Below are 17538 nucleotides of genomic sequence, written 5' to 3' on the forward strand. Positions count from 1 at the left end.
TGGAAAATATGGGATGCTTTTTCTGCGTTTCATTCTGGTTTGTGGCTGTATCTCGCTTAATACGTGGAATTAGTGATTGAAACTTGGCAATTTTATGGCAAATTTATCAGAAAATATGATGAAGACATCAGAAGAGTTCTAACTTGTATAATTTTAGAGCTGTTTGACTAGGGTCAACCATAATTTTGTTTAAAAACATACATATTGATCACTTAGACCATTTCCGAAGTGCAATTTTGTGTCTACTACAACCCATACAAATGATACGAAAAATGCCTGCTAAATTATTGTCAATCAAAAAAGTCCTGTGAGACCATGGCTTTTGTTATTTCTAATGTCTTCTTTTCTCCATCTGTATCAGATTTTCCCCCCATTGAAGAATGACCTTGTTATCCGAGCTGCCAAGGGGTTACGTACAGAGAGAGTACCGGTATGGGTAATGAGACAAGCAGGAAGATATTTACCAGGTAAATTGGAAACATTTTGGTATTTAATTTTTAATCAGGAGTTAGATCTTGTTAATGAGAATAATTTTTAGAATTTTATTTTTCGTATTATTTTCTTTGGGAGGGGCGGTAAAGGAAAGTAAATTATTTCTTTTGTCAAAAGATGGAAAGCTTATATTTTGAAATAGTGTATATTATTTAATGTTCTTTCATCTGAAATAATTTTCATCTCCTAGTCTTTTATGACACTCCTTTCCATCCCCCCCCCCCCCCCCTTTTAGTGGGTGTTTTGTGAATTTCTCTTTTTTTTTAAATTTGTTTGTTGTTTTGTTTGTTTAGTTTATATATTGTTTTTATGTATTGCTTGTCTTCAGATGTGTGTGTGTGTGTGTGTGTGTGTGTGTGTGTGTCTGTGTGTGTATGTATGTGTTTGTCTTTTTTCTCTTTGACATTTTTTAGAGTTTGCCAAATACCATGCATTTGTCATACATTTTCCCCTCTCCAGAATACAAGGAAGCAAAAGGTGATACTAAATTCTTTGATACTTGCAAAAACCCTTCACTTGTTTGTGAGCTCACCATTCAGGTAATCAAAATTTTTGGAAAAGAATTTGATAAAAAGGAGGGTGAAGAAGATGAGTCTTGATATAATTTAATTAGTATGGTAGTCTGGGAGTGGAAACAAGCAAATGGATCTCAGAAGCATTATTTACAGAGCCTTCATCTGTAATCCTTGCTTTCACATTTATAAAATTGAAAGATTTTATTTTTTAGAAGATTTTGTCTTTCCTAGATGCATAGGTAGTGTAATAAGCTCTTATCTGAATTAATTTGCTTATATTGAGATTTGTTAGGTGTTTAAAATTGGATTGGATTCCTGTAGCCTCATCCATTATTTGGGAAGCCTTGATTGATATGCATTGAGCCCTCTGTGTGATTTGAATCTCGATACTTTGTTGACAATCACTTATTTTTATTGGTTGGGGGCTCTTCTATTTTATTTTAAACTTTTATTGGAAATTAATAATTAAATCAAGGATAATTGCTTTGTTTTGGTCACCTCCAAATAAAGGTTCTTACATCAACCCCTCCTACTTCCATATTTGCATAAAAAATTCATACATATGAGTAAAAGAGATGTTTTTACCCTAGCACAAACATATAGACTTCTTCTTTTTCCATTGAGGCCAAAGCTTCAGTCTGAAGATTGTATGGCCATCTTTTCAGTAACAGTGGTTTTAGAGGGGAGCAGGGAGTTATTTCTTGAAGTTATCAATCGAAAGGGCTTGTTTACAAGTGTTTGGTAGGGAATTCCAAAGTCAAATAGTGAAGGGGGAAGAAAGAGTAAAGATGATGGTTTATTCTAGAGTGGGGAATTTCAAAATTAAATGCTGAATTTCTTGTTTTGTAAACAAACTGGAGACTCTTGTTTTCTTATCTTGTCTTATCATTAAATCGCAACTCTGTGCATCAAAATAATTGATCCTTTCTCAAGTGCATCTGAAATAACACAAAGGATTGGAAAAGAGAAGAAAAATAGATAAAATTAAAATGTTCCACAAGATCTATTACAAAAAGTCGTGCCTTAAACTTCCAAATGACATCAAAGATATCAGCATAAGAATAACGAGGCAAGAGTTACTATCCCAACATCAAAAACGGATGCCCACCTGTATTCATTTGTCCCTTCCACTGCCCGACTGTGGAATATCCTCTAAAAAAAACAAAAAAAAAAACACTAACCTCCCAGCTGACGTGGCTGAAAACAGTTGCCAATATGCCTTCACGCAGTTGCCAGAGCTCACATTGTGACTTTTTAATCTATGTATTTTTTAAATTAGTAGTATGTGCAGTGTTTTAACAAGTTTAAAATGTAATACCCTACAAACTGTGGAGAAATCCTCGACAATATTGGAGGTTTCCACAAGAAGAAGAAGAAGAAGCTTTTCCAATGTTTTCTTTGTTTTTACTTTTACTTACTCAGAAGTAATGAAGCATGCTTATGTAAACTAAAGCAGTATGGATTAGGAGAGCTCTTTTAGGCCGTTATGTAGAGCTCATTTAATATTAAATCTTACTGCGGATGTTGCTGGATAAATCTCTCACTCACAGTGTAATGTGCAAAAAAAAAAATGTGTCCATCATCTTTGCCTCAATCATAGTGCTAAAAATGTGTGGTTTTGGTGAAGGAGGATAAGAGACTTAAAAATAAAATGGTAGTAAGGCTAATGCAAAAATAGAAATAAATCTCTTTTTACTTTTTGGGCTGTTAAGAGTAAGTATCCTGAATAAATAGAAATTTCGTCTTTTCTTGCTAGTCAAAAAGTGAAAATTAATATATTCTATTATTCTATATAAATTACAAATGTGTAATTAGACTCAGTTTCTATATTATATTGATTTTATTTTGTAGGCCAACCCCCCTTCAAACCAAACCCAATTTTTCTGCAGAATTTAGCAATGAAAACACCAAACTGTCAACTACCCTGAAGCGAAGATTATCAAAATTCTTCAACAATGGCTGTCACATTCAACAACTCTTTCCACCCTCGAATACAAATACCCAGAATTGAGTCAACTTCGAGTGACATTCAGATTCAGATAAAGCACGGTGTACCAGGAGTTTGGCAGTCACATTGTTTCATTGTTTCAATTAGAGAATTAGAAACTGAAAGTTTAATAAATGTTGAAATATTGCTGAAAACAATAGTTTTCTCAAAAAATTTTTGGGGCACCAACCTTTTTCAATCAATTTCTTATCTTCAGGCTTCATTTTAGGCCTTGAGCGCTCTGAACTTTTATCCCCATTCTATTTACTTCTATAATACATAACTGAGAAAATTTTACTGGTCATAGTTTGATTTTCCTTGCACATTTTTGAAATCAAAATGTTTGTATTCTTTTCTAGCCAGTGAAACGCTTTAATGTGGATGCGGCCATCATATTTTCAGATATACTTGTCATTCCATTGGCATTAGGTCTGACTGTGTTAAATGATCCTGGAGAGGTAAGATGATGATGATGATGATGACGTTGACGATGACAATGACAATGACGATGATGATTATGATCAAGATCATGATGATTATGATGATGATGATAATAATGATATTGACAATAATAAAAACAACAACAAAATAATAATAATAATAATAATAATAATAATAATAATAATAATAATAATAATAATAATAATAATAATAATAATAATAATAATAATAATAATAATAATAATAATAATTATATTAATAATAATAATAATAATATTAATAATAATAATAATAATAATTATATTAATAATAATAATAATAATAATAATAATAATAATAATAATAATAATAATAATAATAATAATAATAATAATAATAATAATAATAAGTAAAAAAATAATGATGATGATGACGACGACGACGATGATGATGATGATGATAATAATAATAATAATAATAATAATAATAATAATAATAATAATAATAATAATAATAATAATAATAATAATAATAATAATAATAATAATAATAATTATCATTATCAAGTGAGTGAGAGGTAATGTTATTATTGATTATCACCTAGCTTGTTTGTTTTAGTCTGAGAAATAATATGTCATTACTTTATTGGCAGTAGTTTCTGGTTAAGAGACTGAGAGACATAATTTGCCTACAGAAATATAACTTAAACTTAAAAATTAAATAGTATGTAGTATAATTCCATCTTCCTCATAACAGTTTAATCTATTTATTTACGAACATATATTATATATATAATGCTCATACTAGAAAACCAAGTGATTTGTATTTATTTATTTATTTACCCATAGGTGCACAGGCTATGCTGAACAATTAATTAACTATATGTTTTTACCTTTTTAAAATAAAAACATATCTATCTAATAACTACAAATCTTCACTCCTGTCTAGCAAACTAAATGAAATGTATACTTTTACCTTGCTTTAAGAGATCTTATATTTCCACCCACAGAAATTCTAGATTTAATTAGCAATCATAACGGATACAAGTAAGATTCTTTTAATAATTAACACTTTAAGAAAATGTTAGAAATTTATTGACTTACAAATGTAGCAATGACTATGAAAAATGTTTTTTTCTCTTTTTGAGGAAAATTTTTGTCTAAAATCAGAGCCCTATCTCCACTGAGTAAAAATGTTTTTGAATTTTGAAAATCCATTCATAAATAAACGAGTTATGCAGTTTCAAAGGTGTCATTTATTTGGATGACCCGCAAAGAGGAAAAAAACGCGAAAATATGGGACGCTTTTTCGGCATTTTTTTTTCGACCTTTGGTTGTATCTTGCGTAATAAGTGGATTAAAAGATTGAAACTTGAAGAGCAAATTAGGATGGTGTTTTCTAAAATACGGGAAAAGTACTCGTCATATTCATATGAAATTTTACAACCAAAAAGAAGAAATGTTCATGTATTACCTTGTCAGCGACAAAACCTTCACGCCCGGTAGTTTTAGAAAATATTTTACTCCAAAGAGTAAAAATCTATTTTTAACGGTCTTCTGGTAATCGCACGAGTTTTGTCGCTTGACATAATCTAAAATGACCTTTTTTTCTAACTGTGTGCCAACTTTCAGTCATATTCATCGATAAACAGCGTCGTAATTAATTTTTTAAAATAGCATTTACGAAACGGCTTCGTCCCATATTTTGACGCGAATTCTGGCACTTCGTGAGCGAAAAAGAGGCCCAAAGATTTGTGCGGGATAGTCATTGCTAACAAATGTCATCATCATCATGATTATTTTTATCATTTTAATAATAATAATAGTAATAATAATAATAATAATAATAATAATAATAATAATAATAATAATAATAATAATAATCAGGGCTGAGAATCTTCCGCCTAAAGGCGGATTTCCGCCTAAATGGTAGTTTATCTCCGCCCATCCCATCACATTTTCTCCTTTTTCAAATTTGCCGTGTCAAACATTTTCCTCAAAACCACAAAATCACCATTGTGTCTTATGTCATATTTTGACACCTGTGCTCAGTCTCGTGAAATTTGGTGACGGTCCCGTTTTTATGACGTTGGGCCAGACAGTATGGCACCAGATGTCACAATTGACACAGAAGACCAGTAGTGTTCTTTGATTAGTTAGTTGATGGTGGAAGGGGATGGACAAATGGGTCTGGATTTTTTCCCCCTGTTGTAGGTACCTATTGCCTTTTTAATCTCTCTCTCTCTCTCTCTCTCTCTCTCTCTCTCTCTCTCTCTCTCTCTCTCTCTCTCTCTCTCTCTCTCTCTCTCTCTCTCTCTCTCTTTTTTTTTTTTTTTTTTTTTTTTCCCTTTGCCTTTCTTTCTATTTCTCTTTTCTTCTTAATTTTTTTCTTTTTTGGACATAGAATTCAAGATGTCAATACATAAGTTATTCTGGTAAAGAAGTCTCTCCTCCCCCCCACACCCACACCCACCCCTATCTCTCTCTCTCTTTCTTTCGCAGCTATCCATTAAATCATCTGGTATATAGAGATGATATCTTAGAACAAAGCAATGGCTTAGTTTAATCTTTTTTCTTTTTACCTTTGGACTATGGCTTTAAATTTGAGAGATTCTTGGGTTGTATTTATAAGCTGAATAACTACTAGGTTTCTTTGCTTGTGTTTGATCGAGAAATTTTCCTCCTTTTTAACAAATTGCTATTATCATCACTGAATAAAAAAAACACTCACCAAAACCACTACATCAACATCCTACCACCGCTACTATTACAATCACCACCACATCATTATCCCTACCACCACTACTACTACAAATAGCACCACATCATCCCTACACCATCATCCCTACCACCACCACTACTACAACTACAACCGTCATCCCTACCACCACCACTACTACAACCACCAAACCATCATCCCTACCACCACTACTACTACAACCACCACAACATCATCCCTACCACCACTACTACTACAACCACCACAACATCATCCCTACCACCACTACTACTACAACCACCACCACATCATCATTCCTACCACAGCTACTAAAACCACCACCACATAATCATCCATACTACTACTACAATCACTACCTCATCATCCCTACCACTGTTATTACTACAACCACCAAACCATCATCCCAACCACCACTACTACTACAATCACCACAACATCATCCCTACCACCACCACTACTACAACCACCAAACCATCATCCCTACCACCACTCCTACTACAACCACCACAACATCATCCCTACCACCACTACTACTACAACCACCACAACATCATCCCTACCACCACTACTACGACAACTACCACCACATCATCATTCCTACCACAGCTACTAAAACCACCACCACATAATCATCCATACTACTACTACAATCACTACCTCATCATCCCTACCACTGTTATTACTACAACCACCACCTTATCATCATCCCTACTACAACCACCAAATGTTGTAATTACACTTTCAACTTTTGAAATTCCACCGAGTTGTGTCAGAAATTGCTGCAAGACAAATTTTGGATCGCATCTCAGTAAATTTTAGTGAAATTCAAATTTATAGGTTATGGTCGCATGAATGGGTCATGATCTTCACGATGAAAAATTTCCTCCTTTTTTGTGACCAGTCATTCTCACCCCTGAATAATAAGAATAATAATAATAATAATAATAATAATAATAATAATAATAAAAGTAATAATAATGATAATGATAATAATAGTAACAATAACAATAATAATAATAATAATAATAATAATAATAATTGTTTTTGGCTTTTGTTTACATTACATTACATTTTGTGCATTATCATGATCAGGTTATGGTCTGTGCACCAGCTATAAATGATATGTAATAATGATGATGATAACGACGATAACAATTTTAGATATGATCATGATGATGATAACTTTATTTTCCACAATATGACAGTTTGATTTATCATTTATTTGCACGGCATATAATACTTGATAAACCTAAAATCTGCATCTTTTATTTGGCAGGGTCCTGTTTATGCTGATCCGATTAAATGTCCGGATGACTTGAAGAGACTGAATCCTAATTTTGATATTGTTGAAGAACTTGGTTATGTGTATGAGGCAATAACTATGACAAGAATGAAACTGGATGGGAAAGTTCCCTTATTTGGGTTTACAGGCGCTCCGGTTAGTGGAACATTCAATTTGCTGGGGCTTTTTTTTTTTGTGCTATGCTTAAACCACTAATTTTTACTTATTACAAATATCTACTGGATTGGGTTCCTGACCTCCCATAGAGGTCGCTTTCTGTGTTGTCTATACCCGTATATCTGTTTTCCAATTGCTTTTTGTCTTTGTCTTGGAATGAGATTACTTAATTTTGTCCTTTCATTTGCCAGAGTCCTTGGCTGAGAGGGAAACAGTATATAGTGTACGTTTTGGGAGATGATTATTTTTTATTTTTTATTTTTATTTTTTTAAATTTTTTTTGGTGGGGGGGGGGGGGGGGGGGGGGAGGGTTGTCTTATATATATGATTGAATATTTGAGTTTATTCCTCTTAGTGGGGACCTGTGTTTGTGTCAGGATGAGACAGGTGATCTCAGACTAGTACACTGTTAGTTTGTTCTTGAAATTTAACATCGGTTCCATATTTGATCCCTTCCCCTTTATCTTACTTTTTCTTGTGTGCTTTCAATTGTAAATCTATAATTTTTTTTACTATCCCATTTTCTTCCTGTTTACTGGTGCTGAAATGACCTAAATGCGTCGCAATCACCGTAAAGCCTTTAAAAACAACAGACAACAAAACCAAATATCTAACCATCTCTAACTATCTCTTTAAGCCACTTTGTTATTGTAAATTCAGACCTTTAGAAAAATTAAATGCTGTTATTTTCTTCATTTCATTTAAAAGAGTAAGAACTTCAAATTCTTGAGAATAAGTACAAATCATTACATGCTAAATTGGTTGAAATTACTAACTTAAATGAGTTGAGAATTATGAGTATATCTATAGATAATAGTAATTAAAAACAAACTGTTCATTTTGTTCAATATTCCTTTCCATAGTTTTGATTTTGAAGGAAAAAAAAATCTCGATTTTAACTAATCAAGGTCAATTTAATGAAAAATCAAAACTAAATTAATATACTGTCCACATCATTGCTGTTATTTGTAGTTAAGACATTAGTAAATTCAAAATTGTACGATTTCTTGGAAATTATCTCAAGATCATGTTCAACATGTTGAAATCAGTCACCTGATATTTTGGTTAAATACACCTACAATATCACTGTATTTAAAAGGTGATTTTTATTTGTGCTAATGCCTATTTACTTTTATGTGTTTTCTTTTGTGAATAAATGACAAAACTTTGACAGGTTGAGCGTTATCTTATTTCAAATTGTTTTTGATTTCATCCATTTGTTGAAAGCAGTTGATTAATGTGTGTGAAATTAATTTGATTGTTATTAGAGGTAAAATGTAAAGATGAGTATATCTTAAAGTGTCCGTCCAAAACATCCTTGTTGCAGACATCAATAGTGAAATGCATTCTTTTAATTTATTATAAATACGTCGAAAAGAATGTTTAAGTATAACCTTTAAACTTGGCTTTTCTAAAATGATGTTAATGAAATAAGTATTAATTGTACTTGTATTAAGGTCAGATTAAGGTATGAAAAGATACTTTTTCTTTTCCCAAGATGTATATGTAATAATCGGTATAACACATTTTGATATTGTTTCACAATTCATTGGCTTATTCACTGGCTTATTCATCCATTCTCTGATGTCTTGTGACCAGCTTCTTATTGGTCTCCCTCTCCCTCTTTTGCCCTCCTCAATACCCTCTAGAAATTTTTTTTTCAAGGGTGTCATGTCTCTTGATATGTCCAAAAAAGACAAGTTTTAGTTTCTATATCATCTTGATGAGATATTGCTCCCTAATGCCCAGGGACTCTTTCTCAATTTTTTTTTAGTTTTCTTTACTGTCCAGAGAATTTAGCATAAATTTAAAAAAAAAGGGGCTTCGGAATTTAGTTTATTTGGTCGAGATAAGTATTTTTTTTAAAAGATAAAGAATTTTTAAGCTTGCTACAAATTTCTTATCATTCTTTAAAATATTCTTAATGCAAATATTTCAACCACCAGTTTCAACATTCCTACCATTTCAGTGGACACTTATGAAATTCATGATTGAAAATGTAAGTGCTGGACCCAATCCAAATAAAGCACGACGATTCCTGGTAGAGCATCCTGAAGCAAGCCACCAACTATTGACAATTATTAAAGACGCCCTTGTCAGGCATTTGGTCCAGCAAATAAAAGCTGGAGCACAGGTAAATAGTGTGTATTGTCTTTTTGCTGAACAAACACAACAGGTAAAATACATTATGTTAAGCTTTAGGGTAAAAATGGTAATGATAATATATTATCCTTGGATAGATTTCTCCCTAAAATGTGAAATATATTTTCATAAAACAACTTTCGGTAATATACTGACACCTGAACAGGGAACTTGGTATGCAAAATTGGAAACCAATGTGTAATTATTGTGTGTTTAATGAAAAAAGACTTTGATCTATGACTAAAGCAATATAGAAAAAAAAGTAGTCCATCAGAGCCATTGGGCCCATAGAGCTGGAGTTTAACCCAGTTTCTATAGTTAGAAATGGACAACAGCAATAGCTTGCTACCTTTTGGATAGGACACTAGTCTATCGTTAAGTACATTACACCAGCTCCCCAATCACTGTAAGTGGACAGTGGAGGGGGGGGGGGGGTATTAAAAAATTTCGACTTCACTTAGAATCGATCTTGGTCCCTTTGTGTGCGAAGTAAGTGCTCTACCAACAGCTATCAGGACCCCCAAAGCAATGTAAGCATTGTCGCATTTTCTCTATTAAAGAAGTTAACTACAGGTTTATTTAAGGCAGAGAAATGAACAGATTTGTTTGTTTTTTTTCCAGATTGTTCAAGTCTTTGATTCATTTGCTGGAGAGTTGGGACCAATCCTGTTCTCCAAGTTTGAACTGCCTGTTCTGAAACACATTGCTAGAGAAGTCAAAGAAAAATTGAAAGCTATTGATATTGAACCTGTGCCAATGGTATGTAACCAAATTCTTACTGAAGAATGTCATTTAAAAAAAACCCACAATATTCCGGACAACAAAGCTGACATCTGTTGGCACTTAGCCTCAGCTCAGTTGTCCTACGTTTCTTTTATGCTGTGTCATATTTTTTTTATTTTTTTTTGGAATATGAAGATGCATTTTAACAGAGGAACTTTCAATATGAGGACCTTTAACAGTAAGATAAGATTAGATCAATTGTATCAGAATATTGAAAATAATTACAAACTAGACATCTTTTGTATACAAGAGACTAAATTTCAAAATTACGCAAACAGAATAACAAAGGTAGGCTGATTTATTTAATTTCCCTCGGATTTAAGATTCTATGATAATGGATTTTTTTCATAAAAAAATAAGTGGATGGACTCTTCTCTCAAAACATGTATACTGCAACTACATGGGGACATGCAATCTAACCAAATCATTCAACAAGGTAAAAGCACTTCTATCTCACAGAGCAGAAAAAAACACTCTGATGAATTACAAATGTTCTACAAAGATCTGAACCAAACCATCAACGAACTAGGAAATAAGAACAATTTATGTCTAGCATATATCTTGTTGCTTTTGAGTTGAGTTTTTTAAAAACAAAATTTGTGTTGGGTAATTATGATATTTTGAGAAAAAAAACCTGGAAAAGATTGGTCAGGAGAGATGTTAAAGGAAAGAGATGAAACGGACATCTGAAAACAACTTGATGCAGGATGATGGCAAGAACAGATGTCAGAGTGTACTCTTGGCAGATGAAGAACATTTGCCAAATACAGCAGAAAATGGAAGAAAAAATCCCGTTTCGCACCTCCTATCTCTATGAGTTTTATGATTAAGATATATTTGATTGTCTGTTTTTATTTCTTTTTTAATTTTAATACAGTAGAAATCGGAAATAGCGAGTTCGACGGGTCCACTCCTGATTACTCGCTATTTCCGAGTTCTCGCTATTCCCGAGTTGCCAGGAAAGGTCACTCGGCTGTACAAAAATATGGAAAGACAGTGTGTGTGTGTGTGTGTGTGTGTGTGTGTGTGTTTGTTTGTTTGTGCGTGTGTGCAAATGACTGTGTGTGGATAATGTGGGGTGAGGTCGGGGTTGAACGGCCTTCGTTAACTACGTAATGATGGCCACAGGTTGAAGTTGATCCATCCCTTCCATTTCCATCAAGATTTCGTGTATGTGTGTGTGCGAGTGTTTGTATGCACTAGGCATGTTTGATGAGGTAAGCAAGCGCATCACTCAATCACTGACCCACTGAAATGATGGTTCCACGCCCCCCTCTCTCGCTGATCGTGTCGTTCGTTAACGAATGCGACTCGCTGACCGATGCTACGAAGTGAGGCATGTTGACATGTTGGCTGCCAGTGCTTACCTCGCGCACAAACACACACACCCAACCCCCACCCGAATTTGTTTCGCCTACTATGTACTCTCGACTCTCGAGTAATATTACTCGTAACGAAAAATAAAAAAAGAAAAGAAGCTAGGCTAAAAATATTTAAATCGCCCTTGTCTGTTGTTTTGCTTTACTTTGTTCGAAGTCCTAGGCTGGGGCAGGAAATGCTCGTTATTTCCGAGTTGACCTCTTTTTCATACTCGCTACTTGCATGCTAATTTTATTAACTCAAATAAGAGAAAAAAACGGGGATTTAGATTTTACTCGCTATTTCCGAGTTCTCGCTATTTCCGAGTACGTTACTTTCATGTTCTACTGTAAAAGTTTATGTAATTGCCTTGTATTTTCATAGATTATTTTTGCTAAGGATGCCCATTTTGCAATAGAGGATCTGTCTCATGCAGGCTATGATGTTGTGGGTTTGGATTGGGGAGCACAACCTATGCATGCCAGGTTAGTTTTCTCCATAGTTGCCATGATTCATAGCTGAACCCTTTGTCCCTTCTACGACTGCTGTCATTTCCATATGACTTTCTGTCTTTATCCTGAAGAGAAACTATTTGGCTTTACATCTATAAACCATGAAGAATTAGAAGGCCAAGACTGGGGCATTTCTTTGAAAGGGAAACTCCCATATATGCATGTTTATGTCATGGCTGATATTTATTTTCTTGTAAATCATATCTTTATGTTATTGTTACATATTTATGCGATATAATTCATAGTTTGTAAGCATTGGCGTTCATCTTATTTGTCAGAGATACTGTGTCCAATGACATTGTGGACTGTAAGGTGCAGTTTTAGACTTAGTTCTATAAGGAAAGATCGCTCTAGAAACTATCTTTGTTCTCTACTCGAATATGTCCCCTCTGTTGTGCTTGAGTAAACATATACTCCTTACCTTATATTTTGCAAACATAATTCATGCAGCAACTTTTAAAAAAAATTTATTTATTATTTAGATTAAAACTGTAATGTGTGTTTTTCATGTGAAATGAATGAAAGCATCACATGCACAATTGACTGGTTTTAAAAAGTGGGCTATCCCACTGTCATGCACCAAGGGCAGTGCATACCACAAAGGACAGGGAAGACGCTCATTGATGGCAAACAATAAGAGAGTTTTTAATTTAAGTCAACAATGTAGTGATTCTAAAAGCAAAAACAAAGGATGAATTTTTTAGGGAGGGAACAATCTTATTATTATTATTGCTAATTTGAATGTAAACGTTGACATCTCGGAAGAGGAGAAATGATGCATCTTGCAAGTGTACATATGAAGCATTTGTGTAATTGGTTGCATGGCAACAACTTTCTATTAGGTTTTATTTCTGTCATTTGTATTATTCATATATAATATTTTGTTTTGGCAAACTAGGTGAAGTTACTATTAAATAGTCTTAGTGAATGTCAGGCTTTGATAAATTTGTCCTTATCAGTTTGTAACCTTATCTCAGTCAGATGGCTGGGTGGGGTCTTTGGCCTTCCATAGTGGGCAGGAGGTCACGCTATGTCTTCTATCCCCTTATTTATGTTTTCTGAGTTGCTTTCTGTATTTGTCTTGGAATGGGATTACTTAGTTTTGTCCTTGCCCTGACCGGAGTTCTTGACTGGAAGGGAAGCAGTCAAATGTATATTTATATTTGTGGGAGATTATATTTTCTCCTTGTAAAGTATCTCTCTGTCATGTAGTTACATTTGTGTTGTTATTATTAATATATATTGGTTTGTAAACATTTGAGTGTATTCCTCTTAGTGGGGAACTGTGTTTGTGTCTGGATGAAATTTTTAGTTTTAGGTGATCTCAAACTGAGTACGCTGATAGTGTGCTCTTGGAATCTACATGTTTCCTATTTGAACCCTTCCCCTTTGTCTTACTTTTTCTCACGACTGGCCCTGAAATTACCTAAATGTGTCACAAGCACCGTAAAACCCTTATAACATTTTTTTTTAAAACATCAATCCGAAAAGGAAGTTTTATAGAGAAAAGTGTCTCCCTGGGATATTTTTTCCTAATTTGCTTGGTATCCTGCTTAGAGAAGCTCCCAATTGAGGTCTAATTATACTAGATAAAATAAGTTTCGTCGTTTCAAATTAATTCAATTTAGTCAGAGCATAATAAAAACCTAAGGGCTATGAATGCCTTTGTTCTTTACTTTGTTGATATAGGTGAGTAATGCAACAATTTCATTTACCTCAAACAGGAAGTTGGCCGGCAATAATGTTACACTACAAGGTAACATGGACCCAGTGATGTTGTATGCCCCAAAGGTTTGTGTATCTCTTGTCTATCGTCGCACTCTCTCTCTCTCTCTCTCTCTCTCTTTGTCTGTTATAATTATTGATATTACTATTATTATTATTATTGGAAATCATCATCATCATCAGTAAAATTCAATTATTAAGACAATTTATCAAATCAAACTAGTATTTAGTTGTGTTTAGGATAAAATAATTAGTTTTGATTTATTTTAAGTTTATAACATTACGTTTTCCCCTTTTTTCCTCATATCTACTTTTTTTCAGGATGAAATTCGTAAAGGTGTAAAAGAAATGTTGGCAAAATTTGGTACTCAACGATACATTGCTAACTTGGGCCATGGAATCTTGAAAGACACAGATCCAGACAATTTGGGTGTATTCGTAGATGCAGTACATTCCTATTCTGAAGATATGAATGCAGTTTTATAACATAGTGTATGATATTTATTGCAACATGAGAAATGTATTTAAACAATCTATTTTCTGATTTGGTTGCGGATATATTTTATTTTCAAATTCCATCATGTTTTATCATTTTAATTTTTCATTTATTCACAATATTTGGACACAAGTTTCAATTACCATCTATAATGTTCAGGGAATATGTTAACTGTGCCTTAAATTTGTACATTTGTGTGCTGTTTATTCATAACATTAATTGCTGGACAAGCCATTGTGATAGTATCATACTCTTTTGGGTATGAAAATTAAACTCTCATGTAATTCCTTGATCATTTCTTCTTTGGCAAACTAAAATTACAGGGAAACTTTTTGAGGAGGGGAATTAATCTCATTCCATCCCTTTTGTATCCCTAAAAAAATTAATGGAGACAAAAATATAGAAACATCGCAGCATTTTCTGTTATTGTCTTACACATTTTATTATACCATCTTACATAATTATATCTTTCATCTCGCTGGTATAACTTACTTGAATCATTCCCTGAAAACTCTGAAGATTTATCTTTAAAAAAACAAACAAACCCAAAAACCTCAATGTCAAAGTGTCAGCTATTGTGTTTACTTTGCTTGTATTGAAAAACAAAATTTAAGAAACAAACCAACAACAGCATATCAAAATGGGAGATTGGTTTTCAAAATATGTGTGATGGAAGAAAAGTCTTTAGTTTTATGGTATTAATCTCAGTTCAAAATATAAAGACAATCTTATTGCCTTTATCGAATTTGATAAGGATTATTGTGTATTTCATGTTCAGTGGTTCTGTAATAAATCATCACATTTGGATGTTTCTGACACAAATCAAATTACGCCCATGGATGTAATACAGATTCCTTTTGCATACAACTGCCTTTTTAAAAAATCAGAATTGATCAGTGTGTTCAAGCTAGCCATAATCTTAGTTTTAAAAATGCATCCTATCTCTTGCAAATAGTTCTTTCTCTCATTGTCATAAAAGTAGGCAATGAGATTAAATCAGAGGTAAGTTATGTAAGAGCTATTTTCTCATTCTCAGGAATGAAATTATAAACATTGTTCCTCTCCCATAAATTAAACTATGAACTGAAAAAAAAAAAAGATAAAAGAATAAAACGGAGGTTTTACTAAGCCTATGACTTTTAATCTCTTTATTTCACAGTTGTCACATTTTCTTAATTATGCTCAACTTATAAATATTTAAAAATCTAAATCCATAAACATCTTTTGACCGCCCGTATCACTGTCTTTGTTTTTCTGATACTATGACTCCATAAAAATCTTTTAAGAAATCAAAAGAAAACAAAAAGCCCCCCCAAAGAGAAGCTTTATACTTATCTTTTTCTAACATAATGAATGAAAATATTTTTCTTAAGACTTACAATGTCAAAATGCCCTTGTAGAGGCAGTTCTCCTCTGTGAAATTGATACATGTATAAGGTGATACAATATCCTAGGCTTTTGATACTTGATTAAAAGCCTTTTTTTGTGTGTACATCAAGGTGATCGAGGTTGCAATGTGATAGTGTTCAAATTGTGCATAGTTATAAGCTTACTGTTGCTATTCCAGAGATCTGTATCGAGATGAAATCTCATAATTTTTTGACTAAATAATAATTATATTTATGCTGTTAAGATGACCCATTCAAACCAGTTCTATTTGCTTTCAAATAAGCTCCCTATTTATGAAGCTTCAGAGATCCTTTGAATTTAACTCTAATATTGTGATCTCTTAGGACAAGATTAAACTTATTGGATTGACTTGTATCTCGTTATATTTATATTATAATAACCTGGTTTGGAATAAAATTTATTTCTATGCATTAGTTTGTTTTTCCTGATTTTATTAAATTTTTATTTCTACTTCCAATAATGGTTGGAGATTTCCACTGGGCTGGTGGAAATAGAAGGCGAGAGAGAAGTTCTAATTTTGAGTGGGGTCTTCTGACCTCCCATGCTGGGCAGGCAGTCGCTTGCTGTGTCGTCTATCCCCCCCCTAGATCTGTTTCCTCCGAGTTCTTGGAATGAGATTACTTGGTTTGTCCTGGACTTGGCTGAGAGGGAAACAGTCAAATGTATAGAATTAGTTTTAGGATGAGATGATATATCTTTTTCTTGTAAATTATCTCTCTAAATGTACTTTAAATATTATTGTTTTGAATATTAGATCATGTTTTGTAAGCATTTAAGTGTATTCCTTTTGGTGGGATTCTGTGCTTGTTTCTAGATGAGACTTTTAGGTGATCTCAATTTAAGTACACTAAACCTGGATGGGGTCTTTTGTTCTCCCACAATGGGCAGGCAGTCACTTGCTGTGTCTTCTATTCCCCTATAACTGTTTTCCGAGTTGCTTTCTATCTTTGTCTTGGAATGAGATTACTAGGTTTTGTCCTGACCCTGGTCGGAGTCCTTGGCTTGGATGGAAACAGTTGAATGTATAGTTATAGTTTAGAGAGATGATATTTTTTTCCTTGTAAATCATTTCTCTGTTATTTTTTATTTATAACATATGATTTGTTACCATTTTAGTAATTTCCTCTTGGTGGGATCTTGTGCTGGTGTCTAAGTGAAACATTTAGGTAGTCTCAAACTAAGTACACTGATAGTGTTCTCTTGGAATCTACAGCTTTTCCCTATTTGTACCATTCCCCTTTGTCTTACTTCTTCCTCAAGTCCTTTTAAGTGTACATCTGAAATGTTTTTACTATCCAATTTTCACCCTTTTTACTGATGCTGATAAGACCTAAATGTGTTGCAAGCGCCGTAAAACCCTTAAAAACAAACAATTTTTTCCTTGTAAGGGCTCAGAGTGAGGTTGCTTTGCTTTTTTCTTGCCTCTTTTTGATGATCTGTACGCAACGACTAATTCAAACGGGGTGGAAGCGACGTTCACTCGTCAAATCACTCGATGG

At 33.4% G+C, this 17538-nt stretch overlaps 1 protein-coding gene across 2 annotated transcripts in view; it reads left to right on the forward strand.

The window, feature by feature from the left end:
- LOC144963011 (uroporphyrinogen decarboxylase-like) overlaps positions 1-16452 on the forward strand; it is a 23423-nt gene extending 6971 nt beyond the window's left edge. For both annotated transcript variants that reach the window (XM_078896568.1, XM_078896569.1), the window contains exons 2-10: positions 362-467; positions 952-1031; positions 3354-3452; positions 7430-7591; positions 9582-9746; positions 10376-10513; positions 12281-12381; positions 14133-14199; positions 14455-16452. In XM_078896568.1, coding sequence (XP_078752694.1) covers positions 362-467; positions 952-1031; positions 3354-3452; positions 7430-7591; positions 9582-9746; positions 10376-10513; positions 12281-12381; positions 14133-14199; positions 14455-14619 — 1083 coding nt within the window. In that variant the 3' untranslated portion in view covers positions 14620-16452. The remainder of the gene's footprint in view (positions 1-361; positions 468-951; positions 1032-3353; positions 3453-7429; positions 7592-9581; positions 9747-10375; positions 10514-12280; positions 12382-14132; positions 14200-14454) is intronic.
- The last annotated feature ends 1086 nt before the right edge of the window (positions 16453-17538 follow it).

Source organism: Berghia stephanieae, chromosome 1, assembly GCF_034508935.2.
Source record: "Berghia stephanieae isolate SIO BIC M18660-M18661 chromosome 1, UCSD_Bste_1.3, whole genome shotgun sequence".
NCBI lineage: Eukaryota > Metazoa > Mollusca > Gastropoda > Nudibranchia > Aeolidiidae > Berghia > Berghia stephanieae.